General features: G+C 36.4%; 1 protein-coding gene across 1 annotated transcript; it reads left to right on the forward strand.

Annotated features, from left to right (window-relative positions):
* Window positions 1-1,995: 1,995 nt before the first annotated feature.
* LOC142519715 (uncharacterized) lies at window positions 1,996-5,629 on the forward strand. The gene is made up of 4 exons (XM_075622743.1): window positions 1,996-2,436; window positions 2,528-2,875; window positions 4,249-4,678; window positions 4,914-5,629. The coding sequence occupies exons 1-4, from the start codon at window positions 1,996-1,998 to the stop codon at window positions 5,627-5,629; spliced, it is 1,935 nt and encodes a 644-aa protein (XP_075478858.1).
* The last annotated feature ends 9,999 nt before the right edge of the window (window positions 5,630-15,628 follow it).

Here is a 15,628-nt window from a genome sequence, read left to right on the forward strand (position 1 = left end):
GAAAATTAATGCATGATATTCTCATAAATATATGCATTAAAAGAAATCGAGATTGGCTATAGTTGACCTGCATTTTAAAATCTTTTGTTGACTTAATTAATTAGATTAATTAAGTAAAGAAAAATCACGTTCTTTCTTCCCCATTAAGAAACGCTCTTCTTTCCCCATTAAAAGGCAAAAATTCGAGCAACAATAGTCTTCTCTTCTAGGGTTTCCTGGGGGAGCCCTAGTGAGAGATTCTTCCCTACCCTGGTGTAGGTTTTGTTTTGCACATTCGTATGAAAATTGGTTACTTCCTTCAAGTTTCTAGCACACATCACAATGGATCCTGAAGATGTTGTCCGCCTTGTCAATGATCTTAAGATCTCGCGTTCACCACCAGATGATCCACCGCTTTTGATTGAGGCGGAAACTCTATCGATCGGAAAACATATTGAAAACTGTTTAGTGGCTAAAGTTTTATCATCTAAGGCCATTAACCGTGAGGCTTTCGTCACCCAGATCCCTCGCATATTGCAAGCCAATAAACACATTGAGATTGGTGCATTGGGAGACAACATGTTTCTTTTGGATTTCAAGTCTCTACAAGAGCGAAAGCGAGCCATCTCAGGCGGGCCTTGAAATAATCTTTCGAAACCTTATCATTTTTAGGGAACCGAGGGGATTAAAAACCCCTAGCATGCTATCGTTCACAGAAGTCTCGTTATGGATCCAATGCTACAATCTGCCAATAGTTTTCATGCACAAAGACAATCTGGAAAAACTGGGTTGGCATCTAGGGTATACCGAGGAGATTGATACCAGAGATAACGGGCTTGCCATGGGTCGCTACGCTCGCCTGAAGGTACGTATTGACATCTCTAAACCTCTTAAGCAATACATTCGACTTTCCATGAACAGGGACGACGAGGAAGTAATTGTCATATTGGCCTATGAGCGGTTGCCAGATTTTTGCTATCGTTGTGGCCGTATCGAACATACATTTCGTGACTGTGACATGGGGCCTGAGGGGGACGGTAAGCTTCGTTATGGTTCTTGACTTCAAGCGGCTCCCCGAGGATTAGGCTCCATTAAGCCAAGGCAAGCCTCCCCGACAAAGTCATCAGGGAGCTACAGACATTTTCCTAATACCAGCCGTACCAAAGATGATGAGGAGTTGAATGGCAGTGATTCAGTGGATCTTGTCCTACAGTGCAACAAAGGGAAAACTAATAATACCATGGCAGTAGGGGATCAACAAAGAGGGGGCACCAAACCGGCTTCTGGGGGTGAGGAGATGGTTCTTGACTGAAACTTGATAGGCTTTCTCGACCAACATGCTCCTCACCCTCAAACTGAAACGAGTCTAGTCCAGTAAAAAGAGCAGGCACATAAAAAGGAGGTAGGCCAGGAGGAACAGTGCAAGTCCATGGGTACTGAAAAGCATTTGATAGTGAGTGACCAGAAAAAATGGAAACGCCGCGCTAGGGAAAAGGCTTCTACTCCTGGTGGCCACCGTATCCCTTGTCGACTTGGCGAGGATATTGCAGATGAGCTCGGGAACTCGAACATGGCTCCTGATAGGCAGTCGAAGAAGCGGATTTTTTAGGAGTCAGCAGAAAAATTTGCTAATACATTAACGGCGGCGGTTGCTAAGCAACCCCGCCGAGTACTACGAGTTGAATAGTTTGGAATGCTCGAGGGCTTGGGAACCAGCGGGCATTCTGGGAACTTAAGCGACTTGTCGCTGAAAAGTACCCGTCCCTCCTATTCCTCTCTGAAATAAAATTGAGGGACTATCAATGTCAATGGTGGAAGAACGTCCTTGGATTTTCAGGAATGTTTGTTGTTAATTGTCTTGGCAGAAGCGGGGGCTTGATGCTTATGTGAAAAGAACCGCTTGATGTAAGAATTTAGTCGTATACAATGGGTCACATTGACTGCACAATGAGACACTCTGACAAAATTTGGAGATTTATTTGTTTTTATGGCAACTCGGACTCTAACAAAAGACATATGTCATGGGATCTTTTACTTCGACTTCATGGGATGCCGGGATATATGAGTTTACCATGGCTAGTGGGAGGTGATTTTAATGAAGTTTGTTTTGATACGGAGAATAAGGGTGGGAACCTGCGGCCTCTCCATCAGACTCTGGCTTTTCGGGATACCCTTGATACATGTTCTCTTCAAGACCTGCATGGAAGTGGGGATTTTTTTACATGGGTTAACAGACGTCCCGAAGATGAGCTTATATTTGAACGCCTTGATCGTTATGTCGGAACCTTTGAATGGAGAATTCTATATCCCACAGCGCGAGCTCAATCTCTTGAATACTATCACTCTGATCATAGGCCAATCCTCTTGGAACTTGGAGGAACAGCTACGCAGATTTTCCCTCGTAATTCTAAGTTTCGCTTTGAAACACACTGGGCCACTGAGGAGGATTGCGCGGATGTAATTTCCAGGGGCTGGTGCTCGCTGGATGCTTCGTTAAGTCTACACGCTAGCATTTTACAATGCAAAAAATCCCTGTTGGATTGGGCAGGTGACCGATTCCGTTGCTTTCACAACAAATCAAACAAAAAAGGACACACTTAATAGCTTACAAACTCATGACACGTGGCAAGACTCGGTGTTTGATATTCAGAGGCTAGAGAAAGAGGTCGAGAGCCTCGCATCCAAGGAGGAAATATACTGGAAACAGCGTAGTAGAGCGAGATGGCTCGCATATGGGAATAAAAACTCAAAGTATTTCCATAAATGTAGGGCTAAGAATTTGATTACTAGGCTGGTATCTTCTCATAGCGACTGGTGTACAGACAAAGGCAGTATGGCAGAATTTATCTTAGATTACTTCTCCAACTTATTCATGTCTACTAACCCCTCCGACCAGGTTACGTCCCAAGTCCTCGATCACATAGTGCCGAAGGTCTCTGAAGATATGAACTCGATCCTCTGTGCGCCCACTACAAGAAAAATGCCATACGCTCAAAGACAACGGTTGTTAAAGTCACTGTTGTTAAATGGTTCGCTCAAAGACAACGGTTTTTCACCGTTGTCGTAGCTACAATTTGCGACGGTTATTCAAACCCATCGCAAATGATATTTGCGACAGAATCCATATATAAATAGCGACGGTTTGTTACATCGTCGCTAAACTTAGCGACGGTTTATTAATAACTATCGCTAAATATAGCGACGGCATTCATGTGCAAAACCGTAGCGTAGCGACGGTTTATACATGAATTCCATCGCTAATATTTTAGGTAAAATAAAAAAATATTTAATAATTTAATAAATCTGTATTGTGAATTGGTACAATCGTGTAAGAGATAAAAAAATTTAAGTGTCATGAAGTGATAAAATCGTGTAAGAGATAAAAAATTTAATTGTTTTGAAGTTGTAAAATCGTGTAAGAGATAAAAATTTGAAGTGTTGTGAAGTGGTAAAATCGTGTAAGAGATAAAAATTTTAAGTGTTGTGAAGTGGTAAAATCGCGTAAAAGATAAAAATTTTAAGTGTTGTGAAGTGAAGTGAAAGAAAATGGAGCGAATTTGCAGGTATTTATAGAGAGTGGTGGAAGAAAATGGAGGGAATTTTAGGTCGAATTTTTGAAATTAGCGACTGTTTTCCTACAACCGTCGCTATTGTTAGAGACAGTTATAGCTAAATCGTCGCTAATTTCAAATTAGCGACAGTTTTACTTGATTCTGTTGCTAACGTTAGCGAAGGTTGAAATTAAACCGTCGTTAATTTGAAATTAACGACGATTTAGCTATAACCGACGCTAGCTTTAGCGACGGTTGTAGGAAAACCGTCGCTAAATACCGTTGTGTTTTATTCTAAACTCACGCTAATCGACAATGGTTTTTTAAAACCGTTGTCGATTGTAAAAAAAACACGCTAATAGACAACGGTTCATGAAACCGTTGTCATAAACGTTCAAAGACAACGGTTTTACAGAACCGTTGTCATTGACCCTAAAAACCGTTGTCTTTGACCCCCAAAAGACAACGGTTTTATAAAAACCGTTGTCTTTTGCTTAAAAAATGATCTACGACAATGATTTTAACTAAAACTGTTGTTAAAAGTTTTTTAACAACGGTTTTAGTTAAAACTGTTGTTGTATGTGTGTTGTTGATTCTGAAATTTCTTGTAGTGGCCATTCTCATCGGAGGAAGTCAAGAAAGCTTTGTTTGATATGCATCCGGACAAAGCTCCCGGACCGGATGAATGTCCGCTTTCTTTTTCCAAAAATACTGCCAGGAAATTGGTAAGGAAGTGTCCCTGGCGGTTTTGGAAGCTCTAAACGGAGGGAGGCAGTTTGCAGACTTGAAGGAGACCATAGTCACCCTTATCCCAAAAAGTAAAAATCCTATGACCATGAAAGACTTCCGCCCAATCAGCTTGTGCAATGTGTGTTATAAGATTGCTTCCCGAGCCTTGACAAATAGACTTCGGCCTATTATGAAGAATACAGTTGATGAGTTCCAAAGTGCCTTCGTTCCGAGTCGTTTGATCACCGATAATATTATTCTCGGGTTCGAGGCTCTGCATTGGATCCGTAGTAGGAAAAAGGGAAAGAAAGGATATGCGGCCTTGAAACTGGACATGAGTAAGGCATATGATCGTTTCGAGTGGAGCTTCTTGGAACAGATTATGATTAAACTACTTTGCTCGAGCATGGGTGGAAAAAGTGATGTGGTGTGTTCGTTCGGTTAAATACTCCTTTGCACTTAATGGCGAGATCATTGGCAGTTTGAGTACGGGGCGAGGGCTGCTTTAGGGTGACCCACTTTCTCCATTCTTATTTGTTCTTTGTGCCCAAGGCCTGTCGTCTATCCTGAAATCATGGGAAACTCGAAAATTGATTACAGGTGTGCGTATTGCTGCATCTTGTCCTCCTATCTCTCACCTATTTTTTTTTGCAGATGACAGCCTAATATTCTTTAAGGCAACAGTGGAGGAGTGCGATGGTATTCGTCAGTGTCTCTTACTATATGAAAAAGCTTCGGGCCAGCTCATCAGCTTTGAGAAATCCTCATTATCCTTCAGTCCCAATACTGCTGAGGCAATAACTCAAAGTATAAAACATAGGCTTTCTATCTCTATAACTCAGGGGCATGAGATATACTTGGGCCTCCCGACGTTTTCCCTAAGAACCAAGAAGATTAAGTTCCGATACCTAATTGAAAGGGTGGTAACCAGATTGCAAGGATGGGGTCACAAGACTTTCTCAGCCAGTGGGAAAGAAACTTTAATCAAATCCATACTCCAGTCGATTCCCACATATGCTATGTCTTGCTTCCACATCCCGAAGGCCATCTGTAATGCAATAGAGAAGGAATGTGCAAACTTCTGGTGGGGTATGCAGGACGGGAAGAGGAATATGCACTGGAAAACCTGGCAAACATTATGTGTCCCGAAGTGTATGGGTGGCTTGGGATTTCGGCAGCTCGAATCTTTTAATAAAGCTCTGCTAGCAAAACAACTGTGGAGAATAGTCGGTGCACCTGAATCTGTAGTGGCACGAGTCCTCAAGGCAAGATATTTTAAACACCAGGACATTATGCAAGCTTCCCTTGGATCAAACCCTTCGTTTATCTGGCGATCACTTTTATGGAGTAGACCTCTATTACAGGAGTGACTCCGTTGGCGGGTTTGTACCGGTGAGAAAATCTCAACATTCCAGGATCCTTGGATCCCGGGTATTCAGTCCCTGAGTCGGCCTCCGGGATACCAATTCGACCTTGAAACTGTTAACACTCTGATTTTGAATGGATCTTGGAATGAAACCCTGTTGCATAAGATTCTTCCTTCCTATATCGTCCAGGAGGTTATGACGCTTCCGATAGCTATAGGGTCGTCTGAGGACTCGAGATACTAGTTTCACGATGTAAAAAGGAAGTATTCGGTGAAATATGGGTATAAACTCGACATTGGATTCTATAAACCCCCCACCCATAGCTCGGTTCTCCATTCTAAAAAGTGGTGGAAATTTCTCTGGTCAATGTCGGTGCCAGCGAGCTCTCTCAAATATAACTCCGACACAAGCGAACTTGATGGCGCATCATGTTCCTGTCTCGGCTTCCCGTCATTTATGCCACCATCATATGGACTCAACTTGCCATGCTCTCTTTTGGTGCCCGGTGGCTAAACGAAGTTGGAAGGATTCTGTGTTCATGACGACTCTGAAGCTACTTCATTATTCTGACCTTATCGAAATATTTTTGCGGATAAAAGACGTACTTACTAAAACTGATTTCGAGACCTTTGTGATGAGGACATGGGCTGTCTGGCAAGCCAGAACTCGTCTAATTCATGATAGGGGCCTCAGTTCTGATCAGTTGGAGGTGGACTGGAGTGAATCCTTGCTTCGAGATTATCAATCGGCTCAAGGGTCTCTTATCCCCGGCCATAAGCGTAGTCTGGCATCTTCTTTGGCACGTTGGAAGCGACCGCAGGTGGACCAAAGGTGACTGGAAGTGGATGTTGTGGTTAATGAGGCTACTGGGAATTACTCAATTGGTGGGACAGTGCGTGACCATGAGGGCCATATCCTGATAGCCTTTGGGAGAAAAATTTCTAAGCCAATATCGGTGGTCCACGGGGAATTGGTGGCCATTCGAGAAGGTAATCCAAGAACAAGATTTAAATATCCATGAGGTCACAACTGATTCTCTTCTGACGGTGCAAGCAGTCACCAACCCAGCTGAGGATTTAAGTTACATCGGTGCAATTGTTTTGGACATTAATAGATTACTGATCGATCAACACAAAATCTCTCTGCGTCATGTTAGTCGTTCGGAGAATGTTGTTGCTCACAAACTTGCTTCGTTTGTTATTTCTTCTCAATCCCCTTTTGTTTGGGGCCATGAGAATTTTCCTTTTTGGTTGGTTGATCTTGTAATGAACTATCTTATTTTCTCATAATAAAGTTACAAGCTTTACCGTCAAAAAAAATTAAGTAAAGAAAAGATTTGAAAATATAATAATGATATTATCATTATAATGCATGCATTCGGTGGAATAAATATAGATTGCAATAAGGCATTCCTTCGGGCCATCTTGGGAAAAGAATATATAGTTAACTTAATTAATTAGATTAATTAAGTTAATGATGGATAAAAGAAATAATAAAAATATTTTATTCTTATTGCATAGCCTGGATTGGAAGCTTTCTTTGATTTCACATGAAGACTCTCGGCTCTTCACAGAACAAGCTTTTAGCTCTCGAAAATTCCTCTTCAAAAGCAAGAAAAATTTGGCCACTCCTTGTTTTGAGGTTGTGCCGGTTTTTAGTGTTCCATCTCAACGAAAAATATCTTCTATATTTCTAGTGCAATTTAGAAGAGGAACAAATATTCCAGTCGTGGACTTGATTCGGAGATCGAAGAACGTTCGTAGGAATTTACAACAAGAGCTACGTCCGCTAATACCGGTGTAGTTGGAGCCAAGTGAAAATTTCACCGAAAGTACATTCTTTAACATCCTATGAATGTTTATTCAATTTAAACCATACGAGTGTCCAAACAAATATCTTGAATGTCAAGATCTAAAATTTTTTAAAACTTTTGCTGCGCTTTTGCCACGTGAAAAACCGAGATCCAACACTCCAGACCTTGTTTTGTTGAAAAGGAAGTTTTGTTTGTTTCTCATGTTGATAGGAAACGTATTTCCGGATCTCCTCCGCCAGTTTAACTGAATTTTTCACCAAATTTCTTTATTCATGAAAGGTGCTTCAGATGGGTTCGTGAAATACTGATCATCGAGAATTTAAATAGAGTTTGATTATAAACTAAGCGGAAGATACTCAGAATAATCACTTTAAAATTGAATAAAGATTTTGTAAGACATTCTTTAAATATGCAAGTTGAATGTATGAAAACAAGTATTTTACCAAACACTTTATATGCAATATTTTTCATATTTTATAGAACACACAAATTTTTTCAACAATGTCTATCAAGAAAACAAAAATAAATAAATGGGATAAAGTAAATTTACACAAATTTGTTTATGGAAGGTCGAATGTAAAATCTTTATATGTCTTCCATTCTTCTGTTTTCGAAAGTATTTCACCAAAAGACTTTGACGTTATTAAACATCCACTTCAATAGAACATATCAAATGCTTAGTTGGGTGCCACAACTTTGATTGTTGCACTCCCAAGAGCAGGTTGTCCACAAGAAGTATAATTCAGTGAGTCCAAATGTCATATCCACAGGAAAGCCAAGGTAATTACAAGTCCACTATAATTTGTTTTTGTTTTTGTTTTTTAAATTATTTTATCTTTAGATGATGATTTTTATATATTTAAATTAAATAGTCGAGATGTAAGGCTCCACTCTTGGTATTTAAATATAGTTGAAATATATAATCCACTTAATAATGGTTTCAATATATTAAATAATCATTATTTATATTATTGTTATATATTACTCTCTTATTCATATATTATATATACCAAAAATTATAAATGTTGTCAAGTATTTATTGAGCTATATATTTGTAAACACCAAATCAAGATAGCCACTTTAAATGGTTGGTAATATCAAACTAACATTTAAATGGCACCAAGAATTCAATATTATGATAATATTCATATATAATAAATCAAAGTAACCATTTTAAATAGTTGGTAAAAAAAAACTATTATTTAAGTGGTACCAAGAATTTAGTGTAACATAAAATATTATAAATAAAAAACTTTCATTTATAAGTAGGGTATAAAAATGCTTAAATAAAAGAAACTAAATATAACATAAATAATACATAATGATTAAATGATTAAAGATTATTACTTTATAATCATACCAAGAGTGTTGCTTTTTCATATCGACTTTGAAATATTAGCTACTCATGGTAGAAATGAAGATTCTAGAATAAATACTTAACATGATAATTTTATTAAAGTAATTAAATAAAGAGAGAGAAATTATGAACTTAAAGTTTTGTTCATAAAAGGAAGGATGATTTCCTTCATAACAGTACACTTCTATTTATAGGCCAATTAAGGGAGAGAAAAAGAAAATAAAATATTAATTTTTTCATATAATTGGTGCAATTTTTTCTTCATGAATGACCCAAGTCTTTATTGCATCTTGCACTCTATCTTTGACAATCTTGACAACGGATTTGATTATTCCACATAAAACAAGTATTTTTCATAATTGATTTTTCTGAATTGTGGTAAAATTTTATATTTTTTTACCAAGTATTTTAACATATGTGGTAAAAATACTCAAGCTTGGTAAAACTATAATTTCATTGGTACCAATTTCACTTGTTGCTCAATTTGACTTCAATTGTGAGAAGAATTTCATCTCAAGCTTATATTAATATTATGGACATTGAAATCAACTTTATACATGTTTAAGTATCATCTTTTTCTCATTTTGCAATCCAAAGTTGTGCTTGTTTTTCCAAACATGTAAAAATTACAAAAATAATACAATTATACAACAAATATATTTTTGTACAATTTATTATAAAAATTAAAAAAAATTTAAAAATTTAATGCACTTTAAACTATAAAATATTATACAAAACATTTAATAAATAATATTTATATATTAATCATTGGGACAACACGTCTCACAACCAAATATACATTCTTTAATGTTTATGTGCAAAGACTTCCACTCAACTATTCTTTCAAACACATCTTTCTTGTGTGAATGAGCTCTCTTCAAATGATATATTTTTTACTTGAATATGGAAGAGTATTTTACAAAATTTCTTGAATGTGGAGGATTTAAATTTGAAAGCTCATCTCTTATTTTATTTCTCACATTCTCCAATTGATGTTTGCTCTCATTTCAAATAGTTTTCTTCAATTAAAATTCCCATATTTTGAATCCTCGTCAAAATATCTTGTATTATCTTCAACGTGTTATATTTTTGGCATCAAATATCGATACGAACGTTAGATAAAAAAAATATGATCGTTTGAAAAAGTTCTGTAAGGTTTCTGACATTGAAACAGTCAATTCGCTTTAGTGACCACTTTTCTTGATATCTGCTGATTTTGGCTTCTGTTGGATTCATCTTTGCTCATTTATGGTTCGTTGATTAGGGTATGATGAATTTAACTTTGGTTATTTGTGAAGCGTCTGCTTATTTTAAAATTCTATTGAACATTTTTTTTAAATGCAACGGCCGAAACCATGCCTACGTAAATTCATAAAATTCGAAACATGAATTTTGCCAAATCATCCACTGTTGAATACAATAACTACAGTTAAAATTATGAAAAGATCAACCAACCTAAACAATTACTGTTTTAAAAATATAAAACGTCCAACATGTGAAAAATCTATCAAACCCTCAACAAAATAAAATCATCAACCATTTAAAAAAACTATTTAAACGTGTTCCCATAAAATCATACTCATCGGGTTAACGTGCGCCACCAGCTCCGCCCCTTCAGTCATCATCACCTCCAGTCTCCTGATCAAAATGCTCATTTGCATCATTCACACCTAGTGAGTATAAAGACTCAACACACCTGTAACGTTAATAGCAAGTACATGTATATAACATGCAACAGTGAAAAATACTGTAATCAACATACATTTCATGATTTTAAAAGCATAAACTTAAACATGTCATATAATAGCATAACCTGTTAAAACATGTCTCATTTTATCATCATATACGTTTACATTTTCTTTAATTGAATTCAGTTCATTAGTTGTGAATCGTATCAGCTCTATTCGATGGATCCATCTATGTATAACCACGGTAGCGAGGACATCAACGACACTCTCACCAGTCAACTGAGTCTTGTCCTATCATATCATCATATCATGTCAATGGAAATACGATCGTCGGGCTCCCTCTGAGGCCTTCTCCCGTAAACGGGTCCCCTCTAGGGCCTTTTTCCTCATGATATCTCCAATCATAGCATCGTATACATATATCGTCAGTCACAACCGACTCACACCCTTCAAAAATATCATCATTTTTATCACTTATTAAAATAATGCATGTACGTAAATTTTCTTTAAAATCAAGCATGCAACGTATTTTCATAATTTCATAAAAATCATATATATATATATGATACATAACATTTAAAAGCATGATAAATTTGTGCTTCGGGCCCTGCCAGGACAAAAATCTCGACTCGGGTGCAAAATAACTATTTCGCCCCTGGAATCCCAAAATGACCGTTTTACCCCTGGACCTCAACATTTCGACCCAAAGCTTACTAAACTCCTTAAAACACCTCAAAAAATATTATAAATATTTCTTACATCTAAACTTGAGCCTGTTTCACAACTTACATGATTCGTTTTAAAACTTGGACCGGGGTCCCGGTTTTAACCCGAAACCTAACCAAATCTCTCCAAGTTTAAACCATGCCTCGACCATACCCTACCAGCCCTTAAACCACCTAGACCAGCCCACTTAAGACCTTCAAACATCACCTGAAAGTTCTGGATTTTTCTGCACCAAATTGAGCCAAACCCTATTGCACTAAACCCTCGAATTCTCTACCCTAGACCAAACCAACGGGGACCAGACCTGAACCAACTATTCCTAGCCTACATCTGGACCCTCCTGGATAACACCATGGCCTGGTTCAGCCCTTTTTGGCCAAGCTTAAATTCGCAACTTGAGAAAACGTGAAAAAAATGCACAAATTTTCACAGCTTGAGCGAGTTTACGATAAAAATCATATCTCCCTCGTTTCATATCAGAAAATTATGAATTTGCTATCAAATCTAAGATAACAGAGAGTTTTACAAATCATATTTGGATCACATTTCCAGAAAACCAACCTATAAGTTGCAAAATTCGAAATAACAGAGAGTTATGGATTTTCAAAAATTTCACAGCTTGTGCGGTTTTACGATACAAATCATATCTCTCTCGTTTGTTATTAGAAAATTAAGAATTTGCTATCGAAGCGAAGAACAAAGAGTGCAAAAAATCACATGTTGAACAAAATTCAACAAAACCAAACTATAAGACGTAGAATTCGATATAACATAGGGTGACGGGTTTTGTGACACAGAAATTTCACAACTTGTGCGGTTTTAGGATAAAAATTATATCTCCCTCAAGAAGACCGATCGGCCCTCACCAAAACATGACTAACTCGTGACTAAATCCCCTTGACACCTTAACTTCCAACATATACAGCCCCCTAACACCTCAAACCGGCAGCCCCTTGCACATGAATCACAAAAACGTGAGTAGGGAACAATAGAATGCGTATTTCGTGTTAAACCTTTGCAAAAATGGCACCACATGATAAATCAAAGGAGTTCTCATGAAAATACCTAAATATCAGCATACATAGCACGATTGATGAGAAAAAAAAATGATACAAGGCGTGCCTTGATGTGTAGATGCTCAAAGACAAGAAACGCGCGTCGGGGAGGCACCGGAGGAGCGGAGAGGAGTTTTTTTCAAAAATAAAGGAGGAAAACGTTGCTGCTAGTATTCTCACGAGGATGGCTGCTAAATGGAGGGGAGGGGCGGCTGTTGTGAGCTAATTCTGTTTAGGTTTATTTTAAATATAATTTAGGTTAATTAAAAATGCAATAATTATCATCTAATTATAATTAAATGGTTTAAAAGGGTTTTTGAGCCCATTATTCTCTTAAACAAACCCATCAAGCCCAAAAAAATTCCCGAAAAATATTTCGTTTTGGTACGTTTTAGAAAATATTGCCTGAGCCCTCAAAAAGTCTCCCGAATCGTTAAAATTTGCGTACCGGCTAAAAATATGACCCGACGGGTAAAAATACCCAACCAAAGCCCATTTTCAAAAATCATACTTAAAAATACCTCATATTAATCAATTAAAATTAATTTTTCAATAAAAATATTTTTCCTGAATATCCGCGGTCTCCGTTCCTCGTTCGAGCGCGAAATGCAACTTAAAATCCTAATGCATTAAACTTTGAATAAATCATCAATTAAAACAAAAATTAATGAAATAAACATTCATTTAATCCTCTAAAGAAATTTAATAAAATACAAAAGAAATTTAATAACTTGCAGGCATGTGGTTCGCGTGGACCTTCAAATTTCAGGACGTTATAATCTATCCCCTTTAAATTGAATTTCGTCCTCGAAATTTGCTTATCCTTGATAATCAAAAAGTTTAGACTCTTAATTTTAGTATCCTAAAAAAACTCGTTTCTGCTGTGCTACTCTGATAAAATAAGTGTTAAGATGTCCTTACGTCTCCTCAATCCAAATTAAATTTGCCTACCAAAATCTTCGTTTGCGAATCTCAACTGAAAACGACTTATGGCGACTAAGTTATATTCTACTAAGACCTCTAATTTGACCTTTCTTGAAATTCTTCATACGAGTAAGGGATGTCCCAACTTATCGCACTTTACTTTTCTTATACTATATCCGTAATGCTCATCGACATATTACATTACCATTTCTGCAGTTCGACTTAAGAAATCTTAGCACCAAAATTCACTGATCGCTCCTATCCCCGGTAATACACTTAAAAGTCAAGCCTCATCTCAACCACATAATAATATAAGCCAAAGATCCTTAAATCGAATTTTTACCTTACGGCACCAAACTTACGTAGCTTAACTATTTACAAGTATATTCCAAATATTAAATTGTTGTAAACCTTAAATTCGAGTAGTGTTAATCCATAAAACCCAAAATATACAATATCGATCTTCTACCTAATTAGTAAAACCCTTCTAGCATCAATTGCATGCTTAAACGATTTCCTTCCCAATTGCAATATAGTTGAGGCCTAAGACCTTTGGACTTTCTTCCTTGAAACAAATGTCGCATTCTTACGTATCCTCGATGCTTAATTAATTCTAGCGTAAAAAAATTAATAAGTTATCCCATGGTATCCTTAGACTAACTCTAATAAATTAACTTCACTTATAACCATAGAGTTCTAGAATCTCCATGTCAAGATTTTAGATTTCTTACTCGATAAAAAACTTAATATTCATCCATTGATAACCTATGTTGAACACAACTAATTTCATTTTGTTTTTATTTCACCCAAAATTTTTTCGTATGAACACCTATTTCATAAACTTGAAATTCAAGCTTAGGCAACCCAAATCGTCTTAGATAACCTAATTCCAACACCCATATCCACTCATTCTCAAATTTCTTAATTAGTTTCAAAAATTCCTCAAGACAAGGTGTCTACCTCACTTCTTACATGCGTCTATCAAAGAACCTAACCATCACCCAACTTTCTAGAAAAATATAACTATAACAAAGGTTCTATCTTAACTGTTAAGATCATGACTAAGCCTTATGATACATCAAACTTAAGTTCCAAAAAATATGTCAACTAAATGTCTTATCCTATAACTTAACCAATTGGTCAACTTTATCTTAAATTGTTATTACTCTAAGTTCTTAATTTTTCACAACATTATTCTATTAACGCTTAGATTTTCGAGCCAAACATCGATTCATCCTACAATGTCCTTGATTACCATTCTTTATAACATTATAAGCTAGATATTTCAAGGTTTTAAATAACCCTTCAAACCTAAACCATCAAAAATTTTTGTCATTTAAACCATTCGATTCTCACTTACTGCTAAACTAGTCTCCAAATTTCTAAAAAATTGCAAAAGTAAATTCTTAATTTCCTCGAAAATTATCCAGTTTGTCCTTAATCTCGAAAATTCCACAATTACCCATAAGATCTTGGCGTTCCTAATTCCATTTTATAGGTTTTTCGTATCATAAACTTCAATAATGTTTCGCTTATCAATTCCCAAAATCAATTCCCATAATCAACCTTACCCTTCTATCAATACTTAAAATCCCAACTTATACATTTTATACTTCTTAAGACCGTCGTAGTCCTTTAATCATTATTCTTATATGAAATCCTCAAAAATTAACTCAACTAGTAACCACGAACCATCAGTAATTTCTTAGAAAGTCTATAAGTCCCAAAAGCATTCATAATCTTCTGGACTAATTACGAGCCAAAAAGTAGAACATCAGTACTTACTAACCAAAAACCAGTATAGTTTAATCATTTTCAATTTTTCCTAATGCCCAATAGCCAAATTCTCAATCATGTCCAATTCCACCACAAAGCCATCATGCATGAAAATCATATAATTTCGCATTTCAATTTGTAACATGCACAAAAATTTTAAAGCATCAAATCTAAGAACATAATGATAGATAAACATGTACTAAAAAACGTATATCATGTAAACATGCAGGTGATATCATAAAATTTTCAAAACATTTAAAACCTTTAAACTTATAGACTGAGGCTTGAAGACTGAGCTGCAGAAGCTGGCGGTGGCACAACCCTATACAGGACCCTTGCTATGATACCAACTGAAACGTCTGCTCATTATAAAATTCTATTGAACATTTTTTTTAATTGCAATGGCCGAAACCATGCCTACATAAATTCACAAAATTCGAAACATGAATTTTGTAAAATCATCCAATGCTGAATACAATAACTACATTTAAATTATGAAAAGAGAAATCAACCTAAACCATTACTATTTTAAAAATATAAAACGTCCAGCATGTGAAAAATCTGTCAAACCCTCAACAAAATAAAATCATCAACCATTTAAAAAACTGTTTAAACGTGTTGCCATAAAATCATATTCTTGCGGAAGAATAAAAGGTCCTCGGG

Source organism: Primulina tabacum, chromosome 11, assembly GCF_025594145.1.
Source record: "Primulina tabacum isolate GXHZ01 chromosome 11, ASM2559414v2, whole genome shotgun sequence".
Taxonomy (NCBI): Eukaryota; Viridiplantae; Streptophyta; class Magnoliopsida; order Lamiales; family Gesneriaceae; genus Primulina; species Primulina tabacum.